The following is a 19,877-nucleotide window of genomic DNA, read 5'->3' as shown; positions in this document are numbered from 1 at the left end:
TAAAAACAATAGAAATTATAGTTGTGGAATCCGAATCCGGATCACTAATGTAATGAACCAATTAATCTATGAAAAATATATATTAAGAAATACAAATTTATTAAACATATAATTCCTAAGAGAAATACAAATTTTATATGTATCAGTGTGGTTAACAGTGACGTGCGTTAACCACATTCAGTGGTCTGGCCTTGGATCCAGCTTCTACGGCACCTTCCTCAACATCGTTCTGCTGCTTGATGTTGTTCAAAACGTCTTTAACTATACTGATCACTTGATCAGTGGTGTGGATCCAATCCCCAACCCAACAAGGAGCAGGACATCATATTCTTTGTAGTCCTGTGCTGGGGCTCCATATGGGCCATCGATCAACAGTCTCGGCAACCTGCTTGATTAACAGACATCATGTGAGTTTCAGAGTTAAAACTGAAAATTAAAGCATAGAGAACACTCATGGAGTACTGAAGAAAACTTTACCTCGGAGTGTTGGAGCCTGTTTTAATATCAGTTCGCAGAAGCCCACTCTGGTCTTCGGTTGAGGATTGACACACCTGCACGTGTTTAGACATGAAAGATTATTAATTGCTTGCTAAAACACACATACACACAGACTGAGAGAGAGAGAGAGAGGAGTTAAGCTGCAATCGAATTGATCATGCATCATGTACCTGAGAAAATACAGCTTTGAGCTGCGATGTCCAGTCACCTAATGTGCGAATATGAATGCTCAGATAATCATCTCCGGGGGCTGTGTAATAGGGAAAGGATGCCTGAAAAATAACATAGCAGAAACAAAGCATGATCATCAGTAACAACTTCAACCAGCTACAGAATTTTTATATGGTAGAAGCCAAACAGAATTTTGCTCAATTATGTGTGTACCATTGCAAAGAAGAAACAACGGAACAGTTGACAAAGATATCTTGCCCACTTCTGTACTCAAATCCTTGGGGTTAAGACATGTGGAGTACCAGCACATATCCTGGACAGACGGCAACCTGAGGAATTGAAAATGAACAGAAGTATGCACAAGGAATTAATGAATCTCCATTGTAATATCTTGCAATTGATAATATAATCTTGGGTTTTATGAGATTTGGTCTTGGGAGTACGAGAAGGCATTGAAATCAATAAGCTTCTTGAGGGGTTTCGGAAACCTGAGTCTGAACCAAGGCTGGGCTAATATGTATGCAATGATCATGAGCACCAGCTTCGTGACCCCAAAAGTACCAAAAATTGTTGGAAAAATGGGGTCGTTGTGACTTTGGAGGAGAAACTCTGAGACGCGTCTGAAGTTACTGTCTTTAAAACGTCATTTGCCCCTATTCAGTTTCACTGAGTTTGCTGTTGGGTTACAAGCAAATTCATTCATAGGATACAACAGAACCTTGGGTGAGAATCGGCAATCAGCAAAGTTGGAGAATCTCCGGAGAAACCTTCTGTGAGATTGTAGCAGACCGAACTGAGAAAGAGAGAAAGTGGATTTCGAAAAAGTGTGTTTTTAGAGTCTGATTTATGCTCCTTAAATAGTTTATGAAGGGGTATGAAGAAAAAGGTAGAGCTGATTCAAAGAAAGCACCTTGAACAGTCACAAATTCAAACATTGTGACTGTTTAAAAAGTAATTAACAGTTAATGACTGTTAACTTTGAATTGTGCCTCTTGATCACACCCGACCGAATCGTGACCGTTGATCTCATCAACGGTCACCAGCACCTGCCTTTTTTTCATACCTCTTCATAAACTATTTAAGGAGCATGAATCAAACTCCAAAAACACACTTTTTCGAAATCCACTTTTTCTCTCTCTCAGTCCAGTTTGATACAGCCTCACAGAAGGTTTCTCCAGAGATTTTTCAACTTTGTTGGTTGTCGATTCTCGCCCAAGGCTCTGTTGTATCCTGGGAACGGATTTGCTTGTAACCCAATACCAAACTCAGTGAAACTGAGTGGGGGCAAATAATGTTATAAAGACAGTGCCTTCAGACACGCCTCAGAGCTTCTCCTCCAAAGTTACAGTGACCCCATTTTTCCAACAATTTTAGAACGTTATTCTGCAATAGCGGCGGAAGCAAGCATGACTTCGATCAAGATGATGAACCAAGATCTTGTTCGACTAGACCAATTTGATGGAGCAAACTTCAATCGATGGCAAGACAAGCTGATATTCTTTCTGACCACACTAAAACTATACTATCTGTTGGACCCGAATCTGCAATCACTTCCTGAACCCACTAATAAAGACTCAGAAAAACTAAACAAGGAAATAGCAAAATGAAAAGATGACTCACTTCTCTGCCGATGACACATACTGAATGCCTTATCAGACTAGCTCTACAACTTCTACAAGGAACTTATATTTTCAAAAGAAATCTGGAGGCCCTGGAATTCAAATACAATGTGCAAGAAGCAGGTACGAATAAGTATCTTATTGCATAATACTTTGACTTCACCATGAACGACCATAAACCCATACTGGAGCAAGTTCATGAACTACAGGTGATAGTCAACAAAATTTGATCCCTTAACATCATTATTCCTGAATCTTTCCAAATGGGAGTAATCATTGTCAAACTTCCACCCTCTTGGAAGGATTACAGGAAGAAGTTTCTGTACAAGGCTGAAGAACTTACCTTTGAGCAAATTCAACAACACCTTCGTATTGAAGAAGAGTCTCGGATTAGAAACAGTAGGGATAAGACTCTGGCCGGTATACTGAACTCTAAGGTCAATTTTGTGGAAAACGGATCGAAGAAGACTAACCCTGCATTACAAGTAACAAGAATGATGGGAACTTCAAGAAGAGCAACAATAAGAAAGGATCCTGCTATATTTGCGAAAAGAAGGGGAATTATGCTTGAGTCTGCCGATATTGAAAAGGCGAAACCAAGTCTACAAACATGGTAGAAGACAATCTAGTGGCCATGATTACTAAAGTCAACATGGCAGAATCGTCTTCTGGATGGTGGTTTGATTCAGGCGCCACAGTCCATGTTTGCAAGGACAAGTCTTTGTTCAAGACGTATGAAGAAATAACTGATGGCCATAAGGCATAGATGGGAAACCAAACATGTGCCAAAGTTGTTGGAAGAGGCAGCGTAGAGTTGAACTTCACCACCGTAAAGACACTGACTCTCCTGAATGTTCTCTATGTTCTTGACATTAGAAAGAACTTGGTCTCAGTAAATATTGTTTGTAAGAGGAGATTCAAAGTTGTCTTTGAATCCGACAAACTAATCCTATCTAAGAATGAGATGTTTGTTGGAAATGGATATGGTTGTAATGGTATGTTCAAATTAAATATTAATGAAGAAAAAGTTTCTGCTTATATTGTTGATTCTTTCTCTTTATGGCATGATAGATTAGCACACTTGAATTTTAAATCCATAAGGAACATGAGCAAACTTGGTATAATTGCTTATGATAATGAATCAACTAAAAAATGTGAGATATGTGTAAAATCTAAAATGGCTAAGAAACATTTCCCTAGTGTTGAGAGAAATTCTCAACTTCTATAACTAATTCATTATGACATATGTGAACTCAATGGTGTATTAACTAGAGGAGGTAAGAGATACTTCATAACATTTATAGATGATTTTTCTAGGTACACCTATGTCTACCTTATGAGAACTAAGGATGATGCATTTGACATGTCTAAACTATATAAGACTAATGTTGAAAATCAATTAGAAAATAAAATTAAAATCCTTATAAAGGATAGGGGTGTTGAATACTTTAAAAATGAGTTTAATTTTTTCTGTGAAGAATTTGGAATAAGACATCAGTGTTCCGCTCCCTATACCCCTTAACAGAATGGTCTGGCTGAAAGGAAAAAATAAAACACTTACAGAAATGATAAATTGCATGTTGTTAAAAGCTAATGCACCCTTAAACCTGTGGGGGAAAGCATTCCTAACAGCCTGCCATTTACATAACAGTTCTAGAGTTAATAACAAATGCCCATATGAATTATGGACATGAAGAAAAAGCCTAATTTAGCATATCTAAAAGTGTGGGGATGCTTAGCATATTATAGAGTTCCATATCCTAAAAGAACAAAATTATGACTAAGAGCTAAGAGAAATATGTTTGTTGAATATGCAGAACATAGCAAGGCCTATAGGCTTCTAGACTTAGAATCCAACATAATAATTGAAACTAGAGATGTTGAATTATTTGAAAATAAATTATGTTATGAATCTATAAAAAATGAATCCACAAAAAATGATAGAGAACCTGAAAGAGAAACTCATATCTCAATACCTGTTGATAATAATGAGACTGAAAAAAGAAATGACACAACTGTAACACATACAATAGGACCTAGAAGAGGTAAAAGACAAAGAACAGAGAAACACTTAAGTTCAGATTTTATCTCTACTTAGTCAATTGTATTTTTGGTTGAGGCTGATAGAGAGAAGATTTTAAATAAGATACCTATTGTCCTAAATATTGAAAATGATCCAAAAACCTACAGTGAGGCTATGACCTCTAGAGATGATGCCTATGAAACTATAAATGATGAAATGTATTCAATAATGTCAAATAACACATGGGTACTAGTAGGCCTGCATCTAGAATCAAAACCAATAAAATGTAAATGGATGTTTAGAAGAATATACAACACTAATATAACTATATAAACTTTTAAGGCTAGATTGGTAGCCAAAGGATTTAGTCAAAAGGAAGTGATTGATTACTTTGACACCTATGCACCAGTGGCTAAAACAACTTCTATTAGAACACTCATAGCATTAACATCCATTTATCACTTATCTATTCACTAAATGAATGTTAAAACTGTTTTCTTAAATGGTGATTTAAATGAAGATGTTTAAATGGAACAACCAGAAGGATTTGTTCTTCTTGGAAATGAAAAGAAAGTCTATAAACCGGTTAAATCACTATTTGGATTAAAACAAACACCTAAACAGTGGCATGAGAAATTTGATTCTTGCATTCTACCTTTTGGTTTTAAACATAATAGTGCTGATAAATGCATCTACTCGAAATTCACTGAAAATTATGAAGTAATTGTATGTCTTTATGTTGATGATATACTTATTGTGTGTACAAATATGGTTGGCATAAATGAAACTAAAGACTACTTATCATTTGTCTTCAAGATGAAAGATTTATGAGAAATAGATATCATCTTAGGAATAAAAGTTAAAAAGCATAGTAGGGGCTATGCATTAAACCAATCACATTATATTGATAAAGTACTTGAGAAATTTAAGCATTTAGGGTTTAAAGAATATAGAACGTCATATAATTCTAGTATAAAGCTAGTAGAAAATACTGGTAGAACAATTGCACAACTTGAATATGCTAATGCAATAAGAAGCTTAATGTATGTTATGCTTTTTACCAGACCTGATATAACATTTGCAGTACGTAAACTCAGTCGGTTTACAAGTAATCCCGGTGCAGAGCACTAAAAGCAATTGGGAGAGTTCTTGGGTATCTCAAGAGAATTTTGGAATTTGGCTTGTTTTATTGTGATTATCCAGCTGTACTATAAGGGTACACTGATGCAAATTAGATTACCGATAATAGAGATAACAAGTCCACCTCTTAATGGATTTTTATCCTTGGTGGGGGTGCGATCTCTTGGGCATCCAAAAGACAAACTTGTATATCTCACTTGACCATGGAATCCGAATTCATAGCCTTAGTGGCTGCTGGAAAAGATGTTGAATGGATTAGGAATTTATTATTGGATATAAACTTTAGCCTAGTCCTATGCCTCCAATTTCCATTTATTGTGATAGTGAGACAACTCTGTCAAGAACCTACAGTGGTACCTACAATGGTAAGTCCAGACATATAAGCCTGAGACATGAATTTGTTAAGCAACTTATTCAAGATGGAATCATCACTATAACCTATGTAAAGTCAAGTAAAAACTTGGTTGATCCTCTTACCAAGGGCTTGGTCAGAGAATTGGTAATAATGACAACCAAAGAGATGGGATTAAAACCCTTTACTTAGTCACCTGTAATGGTAACCCAACCTAAATTGAAAAACCATCAGTATTGTGTTTAATAGGTAACAACAAGTTACAGCAATGTGATTGTTAGCACTGACATTGAGAAATTTCCCATCACAACGTAAACAGTGTTGTCCGTTATGATGAGAAGTTGAGTTAAACTCTTAATGAAGTTCTGAAATGTGTCAAATAACAGAACACATAGTGAAACTTCATCTATGTGAATATAGAAGTGGTGTAACTTCTCATGAGAGTTTGAGTTTACTCTCGAGATTGTTCATGAAACCAAGAAATAAGCACATGGCCATAACAATGCTGAGCAAAACTTGAAACTCTTGCAGAGACTTGACATTTTTGTGTGTATAGGTGTCTCCGGTCTGTTTTGAGAGTAATTGATTTAAGGTCTTACCACCAATAACTTTGACAAAGCTCTGAGATATCTATACTAACAAAAGGTTTAAGTTGATAAACACCTTTTGTATGCATAATTGTATCATAGTAGTTTTGATTGAGAGAGAACTATGTAATCGATCAATCAATGTGGGGGATTATTGGATTTTAATATCATAAAAGATTAAATCCAATGGGTTTGATTGGTCAATTACATAAGAAATTGCACATGCACACTTGATTAAAAAAAAAATAGCTTTTCTCTTACAAAACCCAATTTTGAACTTGTCCCACGTTGGAAAATTATAAGCTTTGTTTTCAGTATTTTAATAGGAGTTGATTTATACTCCTTATAAATAGTAAATGAGAGTATGGGGGTTTGATATCGTGCAATGTGTGTGCACGCATGTGCGCGCGTGTATGCAGCGCAATGAGGCGCTTTAGAGGCGCACTTCGCTGTTCGTTGATCACCGTTGACGAGATCAACGGTCATGATTCGATCGGGTGTGATCAAGAGGCACAATTCAAAGTTAACAGTCATTAATTGTTAACTGCTTTTTAAATAGTCACAATGTTTGAAATTGTGACTATCCAATGTGAATCAGACTTAAAAAACACACATTTTTTAAATCCACTTTCTCTCTCTCTCTTTCTCTCCAGTTTGCTACAGTCTCATAGAAGGTTTTTTCGGAGATTCTTCAACTTTGCTAGTTGTAGATTCTCGCCCAAGGCTCTATTGTATTCTGTGAACGGATTTGCCTGTAACCCAACAGCAAACTCAGTGAAACTGAGTGGGGGCAAATAATGTTCTAAAGACAGTATCTTCAGGCGCATTTCAGAGCTTTTCCTCCAAAATCACAGTGACCCTGTTTCCCAACATCGCTTGATGGGGTTGGGCTCTTTGGTCAGAACCAACCTCTGGCTCAATAATTGGTTGAGGTTGCGATTCTGAGTCATCCCCAAGATTCATTGACTGGCTGGGCGCTTGCAATAGCAACATTTCCAAATTGTAAACCTGTTAGACAGTCCCATACATAAAATGAAGTAGTTAGAAAGAGGAAAGAGAATACCGACACTTGTTTAACATGAGCCCGTGAAGAGATATAGAATATTAACACTTGTTTCTATATATATATATATATATATATATTAAAATTATTTTAAACAAATTTATACGTGTAATAAAAGATTCTATTTATTCAAATAATAGAGTGCCACGAATACACCAATCGTATTAATATATATAAAAGATAATGAAGACCCAAATCTTAATATAAATGGGTTGGCTCAGTTCGGTTCGGGTTACATAAACAGTCATTTTAGAAAAAAAAAAAAACTTTTTTGATCCAAGTATTTTTTTTTTTTTTACTCGACCCATGACGCGCACGCCGGTATTGTTATGCCCAAAATGCTTAATTTATTAGAATTCCAATTTTACCTTTCATCAAAAAGTATCCTTGGATTAAGCTTTTAGAGTTTTAGTGGTTAACCTAAAGCCCCCAACCAGAACAAACGTAGAACGCTCCATGCACAAAGCTCTAAAACCCTGTGATGGAGAAAGAAGCAGCAGCTACTTCAAACCCTAAGGAGGCTCCTACCTGCCAAGAGTGTGGCCGCAATCCATCAAAATACAGATGCCCGGGTTGCCATCTTCGCTCTTGCAGCCTTCCTTGCGTCAAAGCTCACAAGAAGCGTACTAGCTGTACGGGCAAGAGGGACCGAACCCAATTCGTCCCTCTCTCAAAGTTCGACGATAATCTCCTCATATCTGGTGCTTATTTGTTCCTCAATTGCTTTTTCCTTGTTCATTCAGTACCCTTTTCGGTTTTATCTCTGATTTTACTTTTATTTACTTATTTATATTTTTTTGTGTAGATTATAATCTTCTTGAGGAAGCAAAAAGAGTAGCCGAAGCTTCTCAGAGACGGCGAAATGGGTGGTCAGTCGGGTATCCTTCTTTCAGACTACCCCATAGGCTTTACCTTCTTCGGAATGCGGCAAGTAAGCGTCGTACGCGGCTTCTTTTTCTCCCAAGTGGAATGACAAGGAGGGAGAAGAACCAATCACGATATGACCAAAGGTTAGTTTCTAATGTGCTTCTCAATTTGCTTGTCTATTTGCTTATTCTTGCTTTGGCAATAGTTTTCCCTTTAATATGTTATGTTTCTTGCTATCAGTCTTTAGGTTTAATGTGTACAATTTAATGTTGTTATTTTAGAAATTTAGGAGATACAAGTACCTGGTGCTTCTGGTTTTAGTTTTTGGTTTGGCGGGTTTTAGATGAGGGTTTTTATCACGTTATGTGGCTTCTTGGTCCCTGGAAGGAGTACAGTGATAGCTTACAACTCAGTGTTAATCTATCTCTAAAATGGTCTTCAAGCACTTAACAAAGTGAAAAATACACAAATAAAATGAAATATAACAATTGAAATATATTCAAGCATGTCAAACTTTCTATTTCTTTATGTTTTTCCCAATCATATTATTTCAAATAGCTACTTTCATTATTAATTCTGCAAGGTGCTTTTGTATCAAGCTTCTTGGGGCAAGCCCAAACAAGTCCATGTTAGGGTCTTAAATTCTTGATCCGTACAAAAAATGGTTTTATAATTTTAATTATATTTTCTTTTTTAGAAATATCTTGTATTAAGAAAAATTGAATGAACAACAGTAGCAAATATGGGGTTCTTAGAGCTTAGGGTTAGTTTTTTTAATTTATAGATCATTCCCTGGCCTTGGCAAACCCCATTCAAGTTTCTTACCTTCACACCCCCACTTTTTCTAAGGATCATCCAGCCCATTTGGTGACCTAGGCATCCACCTGAATGATTAATTTAGGTGGCTCTAAAGATATTTAGCTTCTCTTAATATGAAGCAGAACATATGTGCAGTTTATTCTGCTGCTGTTTGCCTTGAAATAACCACCTGCCAATCACCTTCTATAATCAAGTTTCTCCAGTTCTACTGGCTATTCAGAACTGAAGTTTCAGATAATCAATTTCAGTTCTGAATAAGACCCAAAGCACAATATATTGGGCTCTGCATTCTGTTCCTGATACAGTAGAAGATGCAAAAAATGCATCTTGACATTCCTCAAAATCTGATAATGCTCAGTGCCTCAGTTCAATCCCAAGTCTTAATCCATCAATAAGTTCAATATGTATGGGTAAAACTAATAAAAAAGTTTAATAGAATGGATGCAATCTAGAAACTTGGGAGTATGGTTGCTTAGACAGCCTCTAGGAGAGATTATTAGCTTAGCAAGGGAGAATAGGGTGCAATTTAAATGGGTAAGAAGGTCTGCAAATGGAACGGCTGACGCTTTAGCTAAGCAAGGACTTATCAGGGAGGCTTTTTTTGGGGCTTGTTTATAAGGTTTTTTGTTCTGGTTTTCCATTCTTCTCGTGGGTGGTGATAACTGTAATTTTTATTTTTTATTTAAAATCATCATTGAAAGTTAACATTTCCTATCAAAAAACTAATAAAAAGTCATTACCTATTGCCAATACCATCTATCCAGGGTGTTAAGAGGAGTGGAGTGGATATGAACCTACCCTTTAGTAATTTAGCATGAAGTGGCCACTCCCAAGACTCAAACCTGTGTTTTCACACCATTCAGCTTAGGATTTTTACCTTCGCACCAAACAATGGCTCCTAAGGGTGAAACTACAAATAGGTATGAAAATCTAAGCCGTTCATGGCATGTAACCTGTAAGACACATGTTTAGTTTTGACTTCTTTTAATTTTCACAAGTTTCTTTTAGGTGAAGGTCATTCTATTTATTATTTAAGAATAAAATGTGTCTGTACTATGCAAGCATTCTAGGCCTGTAGAGTCCAGATTTCCATGTTCCTCTACTGTATTTACTTGAATGTGATAATGGTATTTGTTGAACTAGTGTATCTGTCTCTTGGTATGCATGTTATGTGAAAATTTGTGTAAGATGCGACCTAATTCTTTATCTGAAGTTAAGTTTATTGCATGTCCCAATTACCCCCATTGATAAAACAGTTTTTTGGTGATATGGGTACTGATACTCCACATTCATTTGTAGCATTTGTTAAGGGAATTTAATTTCTTTTGGTGATAGTTGCAATTGTGTAGGACTCTTGCAACTTTGTTTTAAATGTACCACAGATAATTGCTTCTTGTGTTTTATTTTTCAGGAAGGAATCTATTTCCTGGACAATTGAATGGCGGTTTCATTCGACAAATGTTGTTCTTCTTGACCACAGGTAAGATTGTCAAATTAGTCCTAATTCTATGTATTTATTTGTCTTTTGTGCTTAACATGCTACTGTGTGGCGGTAGCATCTCAGGTGCAAAAATACACAATTGATCTTTTCCCTCTTTTTTCTTTTTTCTTTTTTCTTTTTTGATCTCATTTCAGAGTAGATGAGAACACAAACCTCTGCTCCATAATTGAGAAGCATCTGGTATCTGGTCCATTGAATCATCAACTGAAACCATTTTGCAAGGAGCCTTTGGAACACCTTAAGCTCTTCATTCAGATAAATCCAAAGGTACCATTATGTTTTAGGAATAAGAAGCTTTTCTATTGACCGCCGGTTCATTCATCAATGCATTACCACTATACATGGCATATGTTTAGGAATTTTGATATACTATTCAGTGGGCTCCGCCTAGAAAATTTCTGGCTGTAAAGTCCCCCTTACCATTTTCTTTTCTTTTATATTTGGCTAGATATTCTATATATCTTTCTTGTTATCCTTCACTATCCTTGTATGGATGTTGATAAAGGAAGTGATTCATTTGTTCATATTTAGGCTGTGGATCAATATACTTATTATTAGTTTTGTGCCTAGGCGGGTATGACATGCTTAAATCTGTTCATGTTTGTGCTATGTATCATTCATTAAAATTCTTAACTGATGGAAGGAGTCAATTCACAGTTGGTGCCATGCTGATGTATGTGCATATTAGTTCTGTGTGTTGTTCATTACTAGGACTCAGCTTCCCCTTTTTGAAGTAGGTTCAACTTGGGGGAGTCAAGGAGTCAGATTGTGGCTCATCCAGTTCCCTCCCCCCCTCTTTTGAATGTCCAGAACACATGTCAGTGAACACTGGCATCATCTGCCAGATGAGTATACTTTATTTATACATTTTAAATATACTAAATCAGAACATCTCCATGTGGAACATAATCTTATCATGTCTTATTTTCTATAGGGTTCTCAGTCACCATTCCGTGAGTTGGACATAAAAGCCCCTATAAGAGAACAGTTGGCTGGCATAACTATTGTGGAGTACCCTGTTATTCATGTTTTTCTACCTTCAGATAGCTATGATTTTGATATTATTAGAGATTCGGAACCATCTCTTCAGAAGGTAGATGTTACGGAGTCTGTTAGCAATGATCAACCAAGCCCAAAAGGTGTTTTGTTCAGGGAAGAGGAAATAGAAGAAGATGGCATGTCCTCTGATACCCAGATTTTCGATCTTCTGAAGTATATAAATCAAGAGCCTATGGAAAATTTTCAGAGTTCTAATGTTGCACAAGTTCAGGAAAGAGGGTCTGATGAAGAAGATAACCAATCTTCTGAAATAAAATTGTCAGGAGTTCCCCAAGAAGGAAATCCCTTATTGGGGAATGAGTTACGAAAGTATACAGCAGAAGGTAAAGATGTTTATTTTGATTCCATTCCAAAAGATTTGCGAGTTGCAGAGAATGTGGATTTTGATTTTAGCCAAGATCTTAGAGATGCTTACTCAGGCCTCATAGAACAAGCCAATCCTGATGGATTTCTTGACCTGGAAGGTCAGTTTGATGAAGAAATGGAATTGGAAGGAATAAGAGATGCCCTTCATAACAGTGGAATGTTTTCCATGGAGGAGGAATTAGAGGAAGGGGAGATACCGGGGTTCTGAAAATTTGGAATTCATTGCCTCAAGGCAACAAGAAACCAGATGCTGAACCAAGCATCTGTTGAGAACCATCACACATGTTCCAACTCCCATGATTGTAATGGCCTCCCATGTCACAAATTTGAGGTCCAAATATAATTACAGTTTCCTGTCAAAGAGTACAGGATGTTAAGAGTTTCAGGTATGAAAAAAAGTGTTGTTATGCTTGGCGTCTCAACTTAACCTGGGACGATATAAATTTTCTGCACACTACCTGGGAAGTTTGGTGCTAAATTATAAGGTTACGGGAGAAAGTCAGAAAACCAAGCCTGGGATGGTATCGGTAATATGTTCTTATTAGTATGCTATACATTTTCATTTTTCCTTCCGGCTCCATTTGTTTGCAGTGCAATTTCATTTCACTAGTACAAATCCATGGGAGTACAACTGTACAAGTGAGAATAGTGCAAATTCTAATGTAATTTTGCTTTGGGTTTTATTTTATTTAGTCTGCATTGAAAACAAACTTCAGCATTTGACAGTGTCAGGTCCAGGACCTTCAAATTTTGACAAATTCTCAACTCGAGCCCGCCCAAGTTACAGACTTGCAGCCCTAGCTTTAAAAAACAGCAACAGAAAATTACAACATTATTGTTCTTTTCTCTCGAGTCTCGACTCTCGACCTAAATGAGCAAACTCTTCTTTTTCATTCGATTCTCTCTCTTCCCTTCCCTCTCGATGAGTAAAATGAGCTTCACTCGATGTTCGATTCGGGAGAAATAATCCAGCCCAATTCGTTTGATGGATCTTTTTGAAGGTCAAAGATTTGTTTAATGAAGGCATGTTATCCAAATTCGAAGAATAACTAAGGACAAAAGAGTCTTTTTCGTCCAATTTAACGAGTCGAATGGAAAGCAAATTTCCAAAATCTCAAGCGTACCGTAAGTAGAGTAGGCTCTAAAATTGTAGTGCTAAGTGATTATATAACTTGGCTAGTTGCTATATTTTGTATTTTCTTTGGCAAAGATATTTTCACTCAAAAACCAACACATGATACAACCAAAGTTAAAAGTATTGGTATTGAGTATTCTATCGGATAATTTGGATATGGATACAGATAGGGATACGAGTATACTTTAGAAATATATGGACGTGGACAAAAGATTTGAATATGCTAGGAAAATATATATAAATTTCATAAATATATTAATAACATCAAATTTAAAATCAAATAATACTTAAGAAATGTACATTTTAATACTATATATGAAAAGTATATTACAGTTAATATGTCAAGATGCATAAATATCATATGATTTTATAGATAATGCATCAATCAAGAGTCTAAGACACATAAAATATACACATATTGTATTTTAATTATTATATCAATTATTTTTTATTTTACTATTTCCTACTTTTTTACATTAACAAAAAAATCAACCAAATGTTAAATTTCCAAATTTAAATTAAAATATCAATTAATAATTTATTAAATATATAATTTCAATTTTTCAATTTAAAATATATCAAATTTGTTAAAATTTCGAAAATATATATAGGAATTAAAAATTAAAAATTATATTATATATGTTGCAATTTTTTAATTATTAATATAATTATTACATTATTAGTATTTTTGTTTCTATATTTTTCTAAAATTAAAAACCATTTTTGGTATAAATTTTAATTGGTAGAGTTTATAGATTCTATTTAATATTCTATTTCCAAATATTTGTAAATATTTAATGTGAAGTAAATTAGAATATTAATTAATAATTGATATATATTAATTTTAAGTACTAAAATATTATTCTATTATTAATATTTTTATTTGCATAAATTTCTTGAGATCAAAATAATTTTTTGATTTTAATGTGAATTTGATAGGTTATTTATTCGGTTATTCTATTAGTTTATAAAATAACAATTTTGAATATTATTCTTTTAATTTTTAGTAGGAATATTTAAACATAAATGTGTTATTTATTTAGATTACATGTAGTATATACATGCAATATTTAATAAAAGTTATTTTATTTCACTAATGAACACAACAATTAAATTAGGTTAGTGGTTTAGGGGTTGATTTGAAACACAAGTGTGAGGCGTGGTGGGAGACATAGGTTCGAATTGCCCCTTTGTCAAATTCAGTTTTTAACAAAAAGGCATGGTTGTGTTGCGTATGGTCTATATCACATTGTATCTGATTGATACGCAAACCTGATACTTGTGGGATACACCTATAATCATATTACAACTTGCAATAAAAAGGAAGGTCTTAAGTAGGGGTGATCCGAATTGGATTGGACTCGGATCACCCTTATCTGATCCGATATATGTTATATATTTATTTATTTAAATATATATAGCATATTATTTTTTTATTTATAAATATGTTATTTATTTTGTATTTTGTAAATTCGTTATATTATTTATTTATTTATAAAACACATGTATATATATATATATGATGGAAATAATTTTGTTTTTCTTTATTTAAATTGGTTCATTTTATTTTTATTTTAATAATTTATTAATTTTTGAAGAAAACAAATTGGATTGGATCAGATTCGAAGGTCTGACTTCCCGATTGGATTCAAATTAGATCCTTACCTATCTTATTCGATCGGACCTTCGGATCAGATTGGATCTGTCATAAACAGTGTCGGATCCAATCCGATCCAGTCTGTTTGCATCCCTAGTTTTAGGGGGTAATCACTAATGACAATGCGTGATTATGTTGTTTTTGTTTTGGAAAACAAAAAAGCAAAATCATATACAATGGAGAACACCAACTCGGGCAGTTTTGTTTTTTGAAGCACAAAACAACTACAACATGGACAAAAGGGATGTTTAGTTTCAAATACAAATCAAAACCACCACATGGCCTTGATTTTATGGTTTAACGATCCAATATCATTATCGTCATCATCTAAGCCTTGTCATAACTATATGGAGTTAGCTACATGAATCCTGTTTTTTCTATTCTTCTCTTTTTAGTGTTACAACCATTATTAAATTATAAGCCCTTAAATCATTTCTTACTATCTCAACCCATGTCCTTTTTTATCTGCCCTAAGTGCTTCTAGCCCCTTTGATTTGCAAATGATTATTTATAGGTGCTATAGATGGTATTTTATTATCTATAAAAGCTAATCCTAAGTTCCTTTGAATGATTTTATTTTTTGATCCTATTCTTTCCATAGTTTTTTTACTCATCCATGCCAACAACTGCATCTTTGCCACACTCATCTTTTTTGGGACATGTAGAGTATTCTCTAACATGAATTTTTATTTTTCCTTTTTTCTGTTGCTGCAATTTTCTCAAACAAAGCAAAATCAGATGGTTTGAAAGTAAATTACTTCTTAAAACAAAGAAAAACAAAACAAAAACACACACACACAAAACAAGGTTCTTTGTTGTGTATGACTTTTGAGTTTTTTGTTTCGAAAACTGACAAAAAATCTCATTTTGAACTTTTGGTTTAAACTGAAAAAAGAAAATGTCGTCTTTAAACTTTCATATGCTTATTTAACATATCTCAACTCAACTTAACATATCTCAATTTCATCTCTTTATATGTCCTATATCAAAGCTAAATGTGCCAAAGATTACCCGTTTGGGATAGTTTTCATGTAGGCTTCTGGTTTGCCAAGGTGGATTCCACATGAAAAGCCTAAAAGTTATATTTAGTGAATCAAAGATGAAACCCTCCCAAATGGGCTCAGTCTTTCCACTTGTTATACCTTTGTTAAGTGAGTTCAATTATGATGCCAAAAAGGAAAGATATGATACATGAAAAATTTATAATCAATTAATCGGTATCATAACTCGTTATGGGTCTTCATGAAAATTCATGGGGCTTTGATTGGTCGATCTTTCCGGCATAATAATTTTTCTTTGTTAATAACAGTCCACCTTGATGAGCAAAAATGCTTTGATCATTGAATATGACTTTACAATTTCTTCCTCTTCTTCTTCTTCTTCTTCTTCTTCTTATTATTATTATATACCCTAAAGGATTCCACTTTTCATATATCAGAAATCAATTTCACCTATATCTCGATGTTATAGTGAGAAATTGCAAATATTTTAAGACTTCGTTTTCTTTTTGGTAAGTTATCCATGCTCTTTTATTTCCCAGGTAAATAAGGTAATGACCATTTTAACCATAATAATCTATAATTAAAACGGGCATTTTTGTCCCATTCAAATGTTAGCAACTTTGCCCCAAGGTGGAAAAGTTATTTAACCACGTATTAAATGGGCATCACTTACCCCAACAAAAATAAAATTTCCATAATCCCCACATAAATATGAAAAAGTAACATGGGCTTCTTGGTCATTGAAAACCAAAATCCTATTGGCCAAAACTTACTCTCAAAATCCAAAAAAGGAACTCCCCTAGAGTATAAGTATAATTTTCCTCCCATTAAATTATCCCATTTGAAACCTGACCTACAAATCATTTCAATGCTTAGGGGTGCAAATGGATCGGATCATGATCCTGATCCGAAGTCTGGTCCTGTTTTTTTGGATTCGGATACCCAGTTTTTCGGATATTTGGATCAGATTGGATAAGATGATCCCTATTCTATATATATTGCATTTTTGCAATTTTTATAAAAAACATGTATATATATGATAAAAATAATTGAAATAATCTATTGTTTTATAAGTGAAATCGGATCCGATCATATTCAGATACCTAACATCTTGATCGGATTTGAATTCAAATTCAAATAAGTATTTTATGAGATCCGATTGGATCTCGGATCAAATCAGATAATACCCTTAACCAAACCCAATCCTTTTTGTTTGCATCCCTATCAATGCTCTTTGGTCACTTTTGACCCTATGTGTGGCTATAGTGTCTTGTCTATAGGGTGCATGTAGCGGATGTGGGCTCGAAACTAGTGGAGAATGGGTCGGGCTCATTAGAAAGTGAAGCTTGAGCCCGATCATGATTGTAACGAGACATGTTCATGGGCTGGGTTTCAGGCCCGACTGTGACTTTCATTGTTTTGGGCAAGGTTCAATGTATCGACTGATACGTATCGTTCCAGGACCCCTTCGATATGCCCTTATAATGGCTGTATCGGGGGTATGACCGGTTTAAGGTGTGGAGGAGGCCTAAACCGGCTTCCCTGAACTAGTTGCAAAAAAAAATAAAAAAAAAGTATCAAAAGCTGTATTGATTTGTCCAATATGCCCATATTAGTGTATTGATATTTTGAACCTTAGTTTTGGGTTCATTATTCAAGCCGAGCCCATTCAAAATTTGGCCAAGCCTGAGCCTGACCCATGAATAAGTCTTTAAAATCGAATTGAGATATTCTGCCAACAAAACATCTTTTTAACCCTCTACCAACTTTATCTAACACCGCACATCTCACCATGAAACTAATACCCACCATAAAAGTAGGACCCCCACTATATATGAGATGTGCGGTGTGAGATTACGTTGGCAGAGGGTTGGAAGGTATTTTATTGGCAGGTGATCCGGACTTAATTGAATCACAAGTCACAACCACTCTAAACTAGTTGTGTTAAAGCATAATGCGTAGTCGGGCTGTAGCATATTCTATATGTGCGGCTGTACCCGTCTTGTTAATAGCATGTTGATAGCGTCGTGGTAAACATATCCGGTCGCAAAACGGGAATCAGTCCCAATCAATAATAAAGTATGAAACGCTACGCAACGCTACAGCCGCTCATCTCTGGGACGATCAATTCTTTCTCCACGTGTCCCTTGCAGACTTCAAATTTGTCGGTTCCCATGTGTAGACTGTGAAAAGCTCGTCCGCCCGCCGAAGGCTAGTCAATAATGTAAAGCCACGTGGGGGAACCCAATTGATGGTCAAGTCTTGTCTCAGACCTAGACAAAGCTTTCGTTGTAGCTGACGTGATGCTCACTTCCTGTTACTGCTCACCGCAATCTCTATCCCACTTCTGCATCTGGTCTTTCGCCTTCTCTACTCCCTTCGTTCTGTTTATTTTAATTTTCTCGAATTACAGACTATTCGGTTGACGTAACCAAGAATAATTTACCTTTTATGCTCTGCATTATTGAACACATCATGGAATGAATCTCCACTCACAGTCCTTTCCTCATCTCGGTTCATCTTCTTTCAATAGTAAACATCAAAGAAATCGAAAAATCTCAGTGATTAACTTCCACCGCTCTGCAGGTAGTAGCTTTTCGAACTTTGAGGCCTCGAATTAGGATTAGGATTTCTGTTTTCACTTTTGATTCTACTTCTCGTTGTTAAGAAGCCAATTCTTGCTCTTTATCAATCGATTGCACTATTTGTTTCCAATTACAGGAGTGGCTTTACTGATAGGACTAAGGAGTGTTCAAGGCTTGTTCTTTTCATTCTTGTTGGGCTATGTTGAGTTTTTCGGCTGCGCCTTCTGTTTGTGGAACTTTTCCGAGGCTTAGGGTTTGTTCCACTTCGTTGTCTTCTACTACTTCGAAGGTTTCTCCGATTTCTTATTCTTTTTCTAGATATAGAGGGTTGGGTGTTCGGCGGTGTACTTGTACGTTTTATTCGTCGTCGAAGGTCAGATCCATGGCGGAATTGGTGGAAGATAAAGAGCCGATGGGTAAGAGGGGTTTGCCTGGAAATGCGGCAGTTCTTGCCTCAGATTCAGGGGCAGAGAAGGAAGTCAGCCATTCACGGACATTTCTTGATGTTCGGAGCGAAGAAGGTTGGTATTCTGAATTCGTTTTGTTAAGAATGATTGTCAGATGGTTTTTGTTTTCTCTGCTGTTCTTTTCGTCAGCATTTTAATTTTTAACAGGAAAGAGACATAACTCCAAGATGGTGTTCGGTTGTGGTGTAGTTGAAAATACTAGGCCCCATTGGTGAAAACTAGTGTTTTGAACCATGCAACTCAGTTGAGAGTATTCTGTCATTAGCTGGTTGTGTTTTGAACCATATAACCTAAATGAATGTGTTTCCTATGTGGCTTTATGGTTAAAATCATGTGAACAATGATAATGTTTCACAGTTATATCCGGTGACATCCTACTCTCATCAGCAGAATATGGAACATCACGCTTGCTTCAGCCAAGGAGAAAAAAAGGCTTTGTGGTTGAAAACATGAAATTTTGGTGTATTAAAAAATTGATGGCATTTTGTGTTTAGGAACCATGATTTGGTTGTTCTAGAACCACTAAACTTGCCAAGCAAGCACCCTAACCGGGTTTTGGGTTTCAGAATTAATTGAAGAATGAACACGACACTGTACTGAACACTCCTTAAAACTTAGGTTAGAAACTGTCAATTTTTACATGTTTGCAATTCTTCCGTTAATCCTTTTGCTACTGCATTGATTTTCCTAACCTGTGTTTTGTTTCTAATGGTTATCCTTATCCAATGGTTTTGTTTTCTATGGTTTCTCTTCCTGGTTTATTGCTTGATGAACCTTGAGTTACAGATGACAAGTGGGAACTTCAAAGAAATAGAAGGAATCCCTTGTGTGGATGGAAATACAAAGAATAATGATTGAATTTTATATCTCTTCCTTGACAGCTCTAGAGAGGAGTTTACAAAAAACATCAGCTACTAGAGTAAAAAGGAAAAGGTAAGAGAGGATAACCTTTGAAGTATAACTCTTT

At 35.4% G+C, this 19,877-nt stretch overlaps 2 protein-coding genes and 1 pseudogene across 7 annotated transcripts in view; 2 read left to right on the top strand and 1 right to left on the bottom strand.

The window, feature by feature from the left end:
* LOC148801187 (respiratory burst oxidase homolog protein B-like) lies at positions 1-7,383 on the bottom strand (annotated as a pseudogene). Its single transcript, XR_016083829.1, has 8 exons — positions 7,300-7,383; positions 6,092-6,168; positions 2,632-2,762; positions 1,733-1,743; positions 883-998; positions 669-770; positions 478-551; positions 1-385 (listed from the first exon to the last, which is right to left on the bottom strand). The product of XR_016083829.1 is annotated as a respiratory burst oxidase homolog protein B-like (transcript).
* A 451-nt stretch (positions 7,384-7,834) lies between these two features.
* LOC104611455 (HIT-type Zinc finger family protein) lies at positions 7,835-12,748 on the top strand. The gene is made up of 5 exons (XM_010278513.3): positions 7,835-8,154; positions 8,259-8,463; positions 10,551-10,619; positions 10,775-10,907; positions 11,575-12,748. Exons 1-5 carry the CDS (start codon positions 7,935-7,937, stop codon positions 12,271-12,273), a joined length of 1,326 nt encoding a protein of 441 aa, XP_010276815.1. The 5' UTR covers positions 7,835-7,934; the 3' UTR covers positions 12,274-12,748.
* A 5,415-nt stretch (positions 12,749-18,163) lies between these two features.
* Positions 18,164-19,877, top strand: part of LOC104611454 (glycerol-3-phosphate acyltransferase ATS12, chloroplastic-like) — a 51,542-nt gene continuing 49,828 nt past the window's right edge. For 4 of the 5 annotated variants that reach the window (XM_010278511.3, XM_088901613.1, XM_010278508.3 and 1 more), the window contains exons 1-2: positions 18,171-18,444; positions 18,580-18,964. In XM_010278511.3, coding sequence (XP_010276813.1) covers positions 18,643-18,964 — 322 coding nt within the window. In that variant the 5' untranslated portion in view covers positions 18,171-18,444; positions 18,580-18,642. Of the gene's footprint in view, positions 18,445-18,579; positions 18,965-19,877 lie in introns of all 5 variants that reach the window. The other variant, XM_010278509.3, reaches the window with a different exon arrangement.

This window comes from Nelumbo nucifera, chromosome 3 (genome assembly GCF_055504915.1).
Source record: "Nelumbo nucifera cultivar China Antique chromosome 3, China Antique-T2T, whole genome shotgun sequence".
Classification (NCBI taxonomy): Eukaryota; Viridiplantae; Streptophyta; class Magnoliopsida; order Proteales; family Nelumbonaceae; genus Nelumbo; species Nelumbo nucifera.
The sequence above is the reverse complement of the archived record's forward strand: the minus strand, read 5'-3'. Positions and strand labels throughout refer to the sequence as shown.

What these genes read in the sequence shown, in the direction of transcription:
- LOC104611455 (XM_010278513.3), top strand. Translation starts at nt 7,935, where the DNA reads ATGGAGAAAGAAGCAGCAGCTACTTCAAACCCTAAGGAGGCTCCTACC. An exon ending in CGATAATCTCCTCATATCTG is followed by an intron (nt 8,155 to 8,258) that starts GTGCTTATTTGT and finishes TTTTTTGTGTAG; the next exon opens with ATTATAATCTTCTTGAGGAA. An exon ending in CAATCACGATATGACCAAAG is followed by an intron (nt 8,464 to 10,550) that starts GTTAGTTTCTAA and finishes TTTATTTTTCAG; the next exon opens with GAAGGAATCTATTTCCTGGA.